At 39.4% G+C, this 12,108-nt stretch overlaps 1 protein-coding gene across 1 annotated transcript in view; it reads right to left on the minus strand.

Moving 5' to 3' along the window:
• Nucleotides 1-12,108, minus strand: part of MDN1 (midasin AAA ATPase 1) — a 157,133-nt gene that overhangs the window by 99,463 nt on the left and 45,562 nt on the right. Inside the window, exons 16-24 of the mRNA XM_079938869.1 lie at nt 10,936-11,147; nt 10,256-10,359; nt 8,800-8,944; nt 8,016-8,112; nt 6,560-6,673; nt 3,867-4,014; nt 3,088-3,198; nt 1,006-1,157; nt 84-262 (exon numbers count right to left, since the gene is read on the minus strand). Coding sequence (XP_079794995.1) covers nt 84-262; nt 1,006-1,157; nt 3,088-3,198; nt 3,867-4,014; nt 6,560-6,673; nt 8,016-8,112; nt 8,800-8,944; nt 10,256-10,359; nt 10,936-11,147 — 1,262 coding nt within the window. The remainder of the gene's footprint in view (nt 1-83; nt 263-1,005; nt 1,158-3,087; nt 3,199-3,866; nt 4,015-6,559; nt 6,674-8,015; nt 8,113-8,799; nt 8,945-10,255; nt 10,360-10,935; nt 11,148-12,108) is intronic.

A 12,108-nucleotide genomic window follows, 5' to 3' on the forward strand; every position in this document is an offset into this window, starting at 1 on the left:
CTATTATGGCGTCCATCCTGTGCCTCAACTAGAAAGGATGAAGATTGTTTGAGGAGACCCAAGGAATAGAATTACAACCTTACCTTCTTTAAACATGAGCTTCCCTGAGGAGTCAGATGTGTAACAACCAATGTACTCCTGAATATCTGTGTGCTCGTGGTTGTTAATACGCACACAGTGGTTACCAGTAGCTGCGGCCAGCCACCGTATCAGGCTTGTTTTACCCACTGATGTCTCTCCCTGAATCAGCACTGGGTATGTTCTTTAAAGGATCAGCCAATAAAGCAATTAAAAAGAGAAAAATAAAGACAGAAACCAGAATTAAATCATGTAGTATTTAAAAAAGAACAACTATAACATTTAACATCTTCATAAGAGAACATTTTTATATATCTATGCACTACTAATGGAACGTTTCTTAAGCCCTGAGAAGTTTCTATGTAAAAATGGTTCCTCAGGGGCTTCCCTAGTGGTGCAGTGGTTGAGAGTCCGCCTGCCAATGCAGGGGACATGGGTTCGTGCCCCGGTCTGGGAGGAGCCCACATGCCGTGAGCCATGGCCGCTAAGCCTGTGCGTCCGGAGCCTGTGCTCCGCAACGGGAGGGGCCACAACAGTGAGAGGCCCGCGTACCGCAAAAAAAAAGGTTCCTCAGAAACTACCGAGGAAAGTAATTCCAGCCTCTCTTGCACTAGTGAGAAACAGTAAGCGGGAGTAACTGTTACTCACTGAACAAGTAATGGGTAATGAGTATCCATCAGCAAAATACTAAAAAGCAACCTTAATGATGGCCAAAATAATCTGTGTCCATATTGCTCCCACCAAAGGTACAACTAGAAACGATGTTTTGTGTCTGGAGAAAAGTGACAGGATTGACTTAGAAAATAATTATTCACTCAGCCAATGAATAACAATAGAGCCCTTTGAAAGTTCAGCAAGTAGGACTAGACTTTCAGCAATGCCTATGCTGGTAAGACAACAGAGCAGTGTTAGAAAAGGTCCACACACCCTGCAGAGACCACTCGGACTATGTCTCTCAGGTTCAGCTTAACGGAAGATGTGAGGATGTATGTCTCATCTATTGTAGGTTCCTTGTCTCCCACCGAAATCCAGTAGCCTTCCACCTGGATAAGCCGACCTCCTTTTGGTTCTGGAATAGGCTGAAAGACACAAGAGTTAGAGAAATAACCCACAGACCCACGACAACTATGGCTTTCAGAGAGGGGTGTAAAGTGGGAAAAAAACTGTCACCAAGAATGCTGCTTGTTCTGGATGCTTTCAACATTAAAACCCACAAATGAACATGAAAAAAAATTACTTTGAGGAAGGAGAACAAAATGGCGACATGCACTGGTTTTAAAATTCAGGTGGGGTTAGGTAGATATGGGGGAAAACTTGAATGAAAATAATTTCTCAGATAGTTTATGACTCAGTTCTCTTCTCTCATCTACCAAACATCCCACTCTAAGTATTTTGGTCAAAAACATGTATTTCATATAAACCACATTCCCAAAACATAGCCAGTGTTGTACTGGGGCAGGGAGAGGGGGGCGCTATGCACTACTATGTTCTCGATCCCCTAGAAGACATTAAAAATAAAAGCAACCCTCCAGAGAAACTAATCTGTTAAGGATAATACTGTAGATGATGGCATAACCTTTTGAAGGTATGGTGGAAGTTAAGTTGATTTATACAAAACTGCCATTTTTATAGATCAAAAATGGTCAAATGGTGGTCAGATACATAGCTATAGAAAAGTGCTCTTCTAGAACATTTAGCCCCCTGACTTGAAGCCACAGTTGTAGGCACTGCTTTTAAGGACTTCTCAGTTGGGTAGAAGAGCAGTGAGAAAAAAGAACTGTTAAGCCACCATCATATATAAGCATGAGGAAAGCATACAAAAAAATAAGTGGAGGGGAATGGTAATGCGATAATAATCGAAGCAAGCTTGAGTCTTTTCTCAGCGTTGTCACAGTTTACCAAAAGTATATATTCATGTGTTACTTGTATAATTTTTTAAAAGGCAAGAACATTGAATCCAAAGTACCCATAATCCTAATGGCTCTTTCTTCCTAAAGAGCAAGCAACAGACAAACAAGTCAGTTTGTGAGCCAGTTTCTCTCAGCCTCTTTCAATCCCATGTTATTCTGTGATTTCCTCTGTCAAACTGAAACGGTTATTGTGTATAATAGAAACAAGAAAAGGAAAGGGGAAAAAAAAGCCCAACCATCAATCAGAAGGGGGGTGTGCAGATAAACTGTGGCACAAGCTTCCAATGAAATGCTATGTGACAATTAGAAAGCACGTCACTCACAGTGATCTGTGGTACAGACATAAAAATATATCCAGGATATAGTTAGGTTAAGAAAGGAAACTACAGAACATTCTTATGAGACAGTTTCATTTATATTACTTATATTACATATACACAGGCAGACCTTGGAGATTTTCCAGATTTGATTCCAGACTATGGCAATAAAGCAAATATCACAATAAAGCCAATACGGCAATAAAGCCAGTCACACAAATTTTTTGGTTTCTCAATGCATATGAAAGTTATGTTTACACTGTACTACAATCTATTAGGTGTGCAATAACATGTCTAACAAAGATGTACGTATTTTAAAATGCTTTATTGCTAAAAATGCTAACCATCACTGACAACATAGGGTTGCCACAGACCTTCAATTTGTAAAAAACTGCAGTATCTACTAAGTGCAATAAAGCAAACTGCAACAAAGTGAGGTATGCCTGTATTAGAATTTACCTTGATAAATCTACACACACACATATATTAGAATTTGAATATATAAAAGATTTTTTAACTTTTAAATATATATATATGTACACACACACACACACACACACACACACACACACACGATTTAGATGGAAAGGACTAACTATAGGGTTTAAATCTCCAAAGATCAGGATTATCAGGAATTTTCACCACCTATGTTAAAATTTTGTGGAACAAACTGACAACTTTTATAATTAGAAACAAGTTTTGCAAAAAAACCAAAACCAAAATCAAAACAGCTAACAATTTGATATTTCAGCCTTTAAGTCAAAAATCAAAAAAGAACCTACCTGCTTCAGCAGACTTTTAACATTGCCAGAAACAATGTGCTGACAGATGAGCTTCTGAACTATTGGGTGCGATGCCCTGTCAAGCTGTGTTAAGAAACCCAAACAAAAGCCCTAGAGAAAACACAAATACGTGTAACACTATTTATCCTTCTGCAATAACAGGCCAACTTATTTCAGAAACAAAATTCAACCTCTCGGGTAGTGCTGGTGCCCAGAACAACTTTTTTTTTTTTAAAGAATATATTTTTTATTATTTATTTTACTTTATTTTAATTAATTAATTTATTTATTTATTGGCTGCGTTGGGTCTTCGTTGCTGTGTGCAGCCTTTCTCTAGTTGCGGCGAGCGAGGCCTATTCTTCGTTGCAATGCGTGGGCTTCTCATTGTGGGGGCTTCTCTTGTTGCGGAGCACGGGTTTTAGATGTGCGGGCTTCAGTAGTTGTGGCTCGCAGGCTCTAGAGCCCAGGCTCAGTAGCTGTGGCGCACGGACTTAGACGCTCCGCAGCATGTGGGGTCTTCCCGGACCAGGGCTTGAACCTGTGTCCCCTGCATTGGCAGGTGGATTCTTAACCACTGCGCCACCAGGGAAGCCCCAGAACAACTTTTAAATGGGACACAATGGTAGAAAAAGGGCAGGGTAGTTCCGGTATGAAAAGTTCTGAGCTCATCTGACTAAACAGAAAACACTGGCAACCCTGGCATGGGCATCCCCACTTGCTCCTTCCCCATGGTGTGCCCATCCAACAAGCTCCCAACCAAACACAGACTGTACAAAGACCTCATAGAGCGAGCGCTGGATGTTGCCACACGGATTGGAGGCTGCAAATCGCAGGGCCCTACAGAGAGTCCGAAGGCTGTAGTGAGGTCTATGGCCGGTCCCATCCACCAATTTTGTCCCAGACTCCTTCCGCACAGCTGTATAGAACCTACAGAGAGGATGCAGTTCAAAAGATTTATTTTATTAACTAATAAGCCCTACTATTTTGCTGTTGTTCCCATTTCTCTACAAAAGGACCAAAAGGCATTTTTATAGATTAGATGGCCAAGCTTACATACAACTTCTTAGAGCATCAAAAATAATAAAATGAATACTGATCAATTTCCCTTAGGATGGAAAGAGGAGAAAGGTGAGCTGTGTCTGATTTTTAAGGGAATGGTAGTGAGATATGAGAGGCCCTTAGCAAGAATATACTGAATCCAAACACAGGGTTCCAAAGTCGGCTTTAATGTGAGGGTCAAATGAAGTCCCTGGGTAATCTCTAATGGTGATGAATAAGCACACAGAAAACAAAAGTAATGGTATTTTAAAAGAAAGTCTACAGATACGGTTATAATCAACAATGACAAAATGTTAAAAAGCATGATGATATGGTGACCATTTCTACTTTCATTACCACATAATTTAGAAGTCCAGAAGATGACAAGAGGGAAGACGTTTCAGACTGAAACATCAAGTGCAAATCTCAAAAATTCATGAAGGACTTCCCTGGTGGTGCAGTGGTTAAGAATCCACCATCAATGCAGGGTACATGGGTTCAAGCCCTGGTCCGGGAAGATCCCACATGCCATGGAGCAACTAAACCCGTGCGCCACAACTACTGAGCCTGCGCTCTAGAGCCCGCGAGCCACAAATGCTGAGCCCACACGCCGCAACTACATGCCCAGAGCCTGTGCCCGAAACAAGAGAAGCCACCGCAATGAGAAGCCTGTGCGCCGCAATGAAGAATAGACCCCGCTTGCCACAACTAGAGAATGCCCAATACACAGCACCAAAGACCCAAAGTAGCCAAAAAAAAAAAAAAATTCATGAAATTCATGATCACAAGATCAAGTATAACCAAACATGTGTCAGAGATGAAACCCAAGGGACTTCCCTGATGGCACAGTGGATAAGACTTCACACTCCCAATGCAGGGGTCCCAGATTCAATCCCTGGTCAGGGAACTAGATCTCACATGCATGCAGCAACTAAGAGTTCACACGCCACAACTAAAGAGCCCACCTGCCACAGCTAAGACCCAGTGCAACCAAATAAAGAGATGAAACCCAAGTTCTTGCCCAAATGAGATCTGTCTTCCCTTCTTGCAATCTAGCTAGACATTCTTTCTTTTGTAGAAAGACTCTACATTCCAGAAGTGGGTTTTTATATATGGAACATGAACCTCTTGTACTATCAGTTTTTTGTTTTTTTTTTTGCTGTACGCAGGCCTCTCACTGTTGTGGCCTCTCCCGTTGCGCAGTACAGGCTCCGGACACGCAGGCTCAGCGGCCATGGCTCACGGGCGCAGCCGCTCCGCGGCATGTGGGATCCTCCCGGACCAGGGCACGAACCCATGTCCCCTGCATCAGCAGGCGGACTCTCAACCACTGCGCCACCAGGGAAGCCCTATTAGCATTTTATAAGAGCCACACTTCAGCCACACTGCTTTATCTCCAGCTTTTTGAATTTTAACTACACATATTTACACTTTTGTCTAAATATTCTTGGCTAACAAAAAGTGCTCTGATTTTAAAATGTGGTGTGACAAACCACTCCGAAGCCCTTTGACAAATACCTCTTTGACTAACCTATTTAAAACCGGGCTCCAAGCTTTATTTTCTAACCAGCATTTTGCTTTATATGTTCTTTTACTTCACTTATCACAACCAAAAATAACAGTATTTACTGATTATCTTCACCTGTAGAATTAAAGCTTCCTGAAAAGAACCAAGATTGTCTGTTTTATTTATAACTGTATCCCTAGCATCTGAGCCACTCAATAACTATTTGTAAAAAAAAAAAAAAAAGAAAAGAAAAAAGCACAAAAAGCAAAGTAAAACACTAATATGATCCAACTTCAAAATCTTTACATATATCTTGTTTTAGAGGACACAGATAAAATCAACTAAGTGACGTGCCCCAGATGACAGAGCCAGCACTAGAACCCAGGGTGTATGATACAAAAGACTGCACCCTTTCCACATGGCATACAAAAAACAGAGGAAAGAAACTCAAATTAAAGCACCAAGCAATATAACCACTCTATACTTCATTCAGCTAAGACTCTAATAATTCCAAACTGGCCTCAATCAATTATATCAACCTTCCCCCCTCTACATTCCACAAAGCTAATATGCAAATTGCAAAAAGTAGGATATCACCAAGGCAGATCAAAATACAAGCCATTTATATATCCTCAAGGGAGTCAAACTCTTAGCTGTGAATAAAGAAGTAATTAGGAGAGCATTATCTAATTGTTTACATATTCTCATAGGTATTGACAATACATATTCTCATAAGCTCTCTAGGTAGTTTCCTTAGGAAAATCCAAGGGAGTCCATAAGGTTCCAACATTAAAGTAAAATCTAAATAATCCTTCCATCAGTCTTCTCTCGTTAGAAGCAAAAAAGAAGAAAACAGTATACGTGCATGAGGTACACATTTTTATGCTCAGAGGAGAAGTTTATAAAGAGAAACCAAAAAGAACCCACGTTATGATTCCTTGCACTGTGCTCCTGTTCACACTCAACCCTTTCAGATAATCCACAATAAGGATCTGTAAGTCTTCTTTACTTTCCAATTCTTCTACATAAAGTTCTGTGAACCTGTTAAGACAATTATTATTCCATAATAACCATTTCTGAGGAAGTTAATACAGCTATTCCGACAGTACAAAAACACAAGACAGAAATTATATAAACTCATTTTACCTGCTTGTAATATGAATTATAAAGGCCTTTCAACTTGAGATACAGATTGATCATAATGAAATAGAAAATAATGTAACCGCTACCAAAAATCTACCATTACTACTTCGAAGAAAGTCAAACAGTCCTTGCAAAAACAGTTACAAAAATAAGACTTTATTTATCCTCATTTTCAGGTGTTTTTGATTACAACTATATGTAACAAAAAGTACATGCAACAATAACAAAAAAGCCTCCTCACTATCAAAATTTCATAGTTGTAGCAAAGGAAAATACATACTTGTGGTTGAAAAAATTTTCCTAAAAAGTTTTTACTACTTTTATAATGTGGGAGAAGATCTAGTAAAGTTTTAACAATTTTAAAACTCAGATTCAACGAAAGGTTACCAACAATAAACAAGGTCATTTATCTTTTTTTTAAACAACTTTATTGGAGTATAATTGCTTTACAATGGTGTGTTAGTTTCTGCTTTATAACAAAGTGCATCAGCTATACATATACATATATCCCCATATCCCCTCCCTCTTGCATCTCCCTCCTACCCTCCCTATCCCACCCCTCTAGGTGGTCATAAAGCACGGAGCTGATCTCCCTGTGCTATGAGGCTGCTTCCCACTAGCTATCTATTTTACATTTGGTAGTGTATGTATGTCCATGCCACTCTCTCACTTCTTCCCAGCTTACCCTTCCCCCTCCCCATGTCCTCCAGTCCATTCTCTATGTCTGCGTCTTTATTCCTGTCCTGCCCTTAGGTTCTTCAAGGTCATTTATCTTTTCCCAAATGCTACATACATAAAACATCTTGTTCATGTCAGTCTGTGCTTAATGATGAAAACTGAAACTTAAATGTTCTTTAACACATCATTAGCCTCATTCAAGAAGACTCTGCCTAAAATGCACTTACGTTGCTATATGATATACTATTATTTCGTTATGTGAAGGTTTTCTAATAGCTAAAAGGCTATCTGAAGGAGGAAAGATTTTTGTTTTCAACAATATCCATGAGCCATTAAATGTCACACGAACAACCCAAAGGAAAAAAACTCCCAGTGTTCTGGAGTTTTCCACATTCCTACCACCTATAGAAAGAAGACTACTACAAGTAAAAAGATTCCTGTATCAGCAATCAATAAATTTCAAGCATTGTTATGAGGGTTGGTTACGTTAACAGTACCAATCAATCAATAAAGAGAACTTAATTTTAAAAACAGCTCCAGGAATCAAGCCATGTCCCCTTACCTGTTTCTTATTCCTGGTGGGAGATTTCTTTTGCCCACATCAGTTGCTGGATTCATACACGCAAATAAACGGAAATCCGGATGACGAACCAGTGGTTCTGTTAAAAGAAAACTAGAAATTCTCAACAACTTGTAACAAATAAGTGATCAGGGGAAGACTAACTCCACTGAACCCCAGGGTGAACCACTATGCCTCAAGGCTCAGCAAGGTTGGTACTGGCTACTCAACCATCCTTGCCTTTTCTCAAACCCCAATGAAATCAGTTTCCAGATCTACGTACACAATTTAATCTTAAACTGCCATCCCACCATCTCTTATGGTGAGGTTGTTCATGCTATTCATGTTCCATCACCTATTCACCAGCGCGTACACTGTCACTGAGTGTGCATGCCTTATTACCCATTACACAAATGCCTTGACAAATTATCGTATTCTTTTCATTCCCTATATCACCTAACAATAAGACTTTGCAGAAAATTACTATCTACAGAATAAATAAATCACACTGGGAGGCCCATGTAATCGACCTAACCAAAAGAATATTACTTTTTTAAAAAAACATTTTATTTATTTATTTAGGCTGCCCCGGGTCTTAGTTGTGGCATGCAGACTCTTAGTTGCAGCATGCCGGATCTAGTTCCCAGACCTGGGATCCAACCCAAGCCCCCTGCATTGGGAGTATGGAGTCTTACCCACTGGACCACCAGGGAAGTCCCAAGAGTATTACTTTAAAGAGGCCAAAAGACCTCGCATCAAGTCAAACCCCAAGGGGATCAAGTGCTACCTGTGTCTCCTCGATCCAGCAACACCAGAGAGCCAGAGGAGCCTTCAAGTAAACCACTCAGACATTCCAATGTTTCTGGAGCAGCCAGATTAATCTCATCCAACAAGATCCACTCTCCTTTCTTTACAGCCTGAGCTAATGCACCCTAGAAGATGAAGTAAAATGTTAAGGGTCCATTTCAAACACAAACACACTCACCAAGAACAGTTATGTGAGCAGGGTCAGCAGCAGAGGCAAGGGCAAACCGCTCCTACCTGATGAGCTGACACCTTAGTGCCAAATGGCTGCCAGCTGGGTGCCAGAGTTAAGGTCAAGTTAACTTTTTTTCAAATATCCAAAAGGGTCAAGGGAATCTCTCTGATGAGATGCAATAAACTAGACCATCCCATTATATGGATGCTAAGGCAAATAATAACTTACAATGTATTCAGATGTTTAAAGGTAACCAAATGGTTATTAAAAAGACCCAAAATAAATACAGGGTCAGGCTATGAGTATACCAAGAAAAGATAAATGACTAAATCAAGAGTGTATAGTGGTTGTAATTCAGAGCCTTTCACAGGTGCTGAAGAATATCAAGATGAATCTTTCCTCATCTCTACTGATTTGATCTCAAGTTCTATTTCCAAAAGCAATGACAATCTACTCAAGTGACACAACATCAGAAACTTAATTGTTTTACTATTATTAAACTGCTTTATGCTTTTGTTTTCATGGTGATCCTAACAAAGAATCTTCTGTAAATAAAACTGAAAAAAATAAAACGGAACAAACATATTAAAATCCAGTGTAATGTCAAGTCATGAAATAGGTATAGACCGTATTTTGAGAGCACTTGACATTTTCATTGGTTATATTAGAAACAATCATACTAAGATTAAGCACTGATGACTAAATTTCCCACAACAATGGATATATGGTTGAGGGACTTTCTCTCTCACTAAGACATCATTTCAAGTAAGATTCCTACACCTCCCTTAGAGTGTGGTCTGAAGAGTGCCACAGAAACAATTTTCTTTAATAAAAATATAAAAAGCTTAAGTCACAAACATTTAACTAAGTTGATCCTGCAAGGTCACAGGAGAGAAAACAGTAGAGCTACCCATGCACTGGAATCAAAAATGTGTCCTAACAGGAATGGACCCAAATCTCTCTCTCTCTCTCTCTCTCTCTCACACACACACACAGAGCTATGAAACAATAAAAAAATTCACTAGTTGTTCTCAACTGCATCTTTAAAAATAGTAATGATGGTGTTCACCAAGACTTCATAATTTCTATAAAGGACATTAAAAAAAATCTTCCCCCCAAAGAATTATTTCATTAAGTGTTTACTGTCTTAAACAACAAGCCCTAAACATGTCAACATGAAGAGAATACAAAACAGTAGCCTCCTTAAATTTGCATTTTGCATCAATTCAGCATTCCCTTAACCTAAACAACCAAAGCAAAATACCTCTACAAATGCAAACAATAGGGCATTTTCAGTCATTTTCATCTGTTGTTGGGCATGGTTGAGTCTAAGACCAAATGCTTCCCACTTCTCTTTTAGTAATGACCCTAGAGAAAAATAAAGACAAGAATTTAACATACACTTTGAGTTTAATATATATAACTTAAAAAACCACACAATTAACATAACACACACAAAAATCACATCTTAGAAGTATAAAAAATTAAGCCCACACACTTACATAATGCCAACCATGTGCAGCCACTATACTAATCAGTTTGTTTATATGCATATGTATTGGTTAACTCGTTTATCCTCACAACAACCCTTTGAAGTAGGTACTCTTATTCCCACTTTATAGATGAGGAAGAAGATAACTAAGCCACCAAAAGCCCCACTCGCTGTGGAATCCAGTTTTCTGGAAGTAACCTCTTCTTCTAAGCACATGTGACTTACTAACCACTAAGTGGTACTGTACATCAACATCAGCGACCACCTGTTTTGATGGAAATCTTGACTAGAGTCACAGGAGCAGCAATACTTCAAAATTAGTCAGCTCTGCCTAAAGTCCTAGAAAGCTCTAATGTGTATTGCTTCATTCTTCCCCCAAACTCTTCTCCTAATTCTGCTAATTAAACTTCAGCCTCATGCCCTCCCACTGGCAGCCTGGGTCACATTCTTACCAGTCTCACTCTCTTTTCCATCCTTGTTGACAGCCGACTTGTACACATGTTGCATTAGTCTGAGCAGATCGTGCCACCGTTTCTGCCTGTAACAGGTCTGAATGTGTCCCAAGAATGTAAAGTTTTGCTTCTTGGAAAATGTCTGAGCAAAGAGTTCCTCAAACGCCTCCCGTAAGGGTAGCCAAATAAGCTTATGGTCCACTGGTTTGTAACTGAAACAAAAGGTAAATATGGGATTCGCAAACTTCTAAAGCTAACAGAAGTTGGAAAGTATGCCTTAGAAAACAGGAATAGGTGTAAGATTTCTTCTCATCAAAATCAGAAATAATACCAAAATACTTAACATAAATCTATGTTAAAGTTTTAAATTATAATCTATTTTCTCCACTCCAAGTGTTAGAAGCACCTATACTAAATGTAAAAACTAGTATTAGATAAACAAACTATGAACAAATTTGAAATTCCAAACTGGGCAGTGAAAAGCATGTCACTGATTTTTTTTTTTAATTAATTAATTAATTAATTTATTTTTGGCTGTGTTGGGTCTTCGTTTCTGTGCGAGGGCTTTCTCCAGTTACGGCGAGCGGGGGCCACTCTTCATCGCGGTGCGCGGGCCTCTCACTGTCACGGCCTCTCCCGTTGCGGAGCACAGGCTCCAGACGCGCAGGCTCAGTAGTTGTGGCTCACGGACCTAGTTGTTCCGCAGCATGTGGGATCTTCCCAGATCAGGGCTCAAATCCATGTCCCTTGCATTGGCAGGCAGATTCCCAACCACTGCGCCACCAGGGAAGCCCCATGTCACTGATTTTACTAACATATTTAAATAAACATCATGTATATTTGATGATAAACCATATTCTATTAAGATTAACCAAAAGGTTTTTGAAACATTTTAGAAGAAAAATATAATGTCTGAAATTGACTTATTCAAGCATCTTAAGAACTTACTTGAACATCATGCCTTGTCAAGGGAGGGTGGGGAGACTACTCCCAGAGAGATTCAAAATTGGGGGAGGGGGACGGTTAAAAAAAATATCTTAAGACATTGCAATGGTTTGTGACCTTCCAAGGCTCAACTTTTTTTATTTCTCAGCATTTAGAGTCTCTCCTATTTCTTAGCATTTTATTTTTCTGGTTGGGGAATTAGGGAATTAGTTCATTTAAATTAAAATT

Source organism: Stenella coeruleoalba (genome assembly GCF_951394435.1).
Source record: "Stenella coeruleoalba genome assembly, chromosome: 12".
NCBI lineage: Eukaryota > Metazoa > Chordata > Mammalia > Artiodactyla > Delphinidae > Stenella > Stenella coeruleoalba.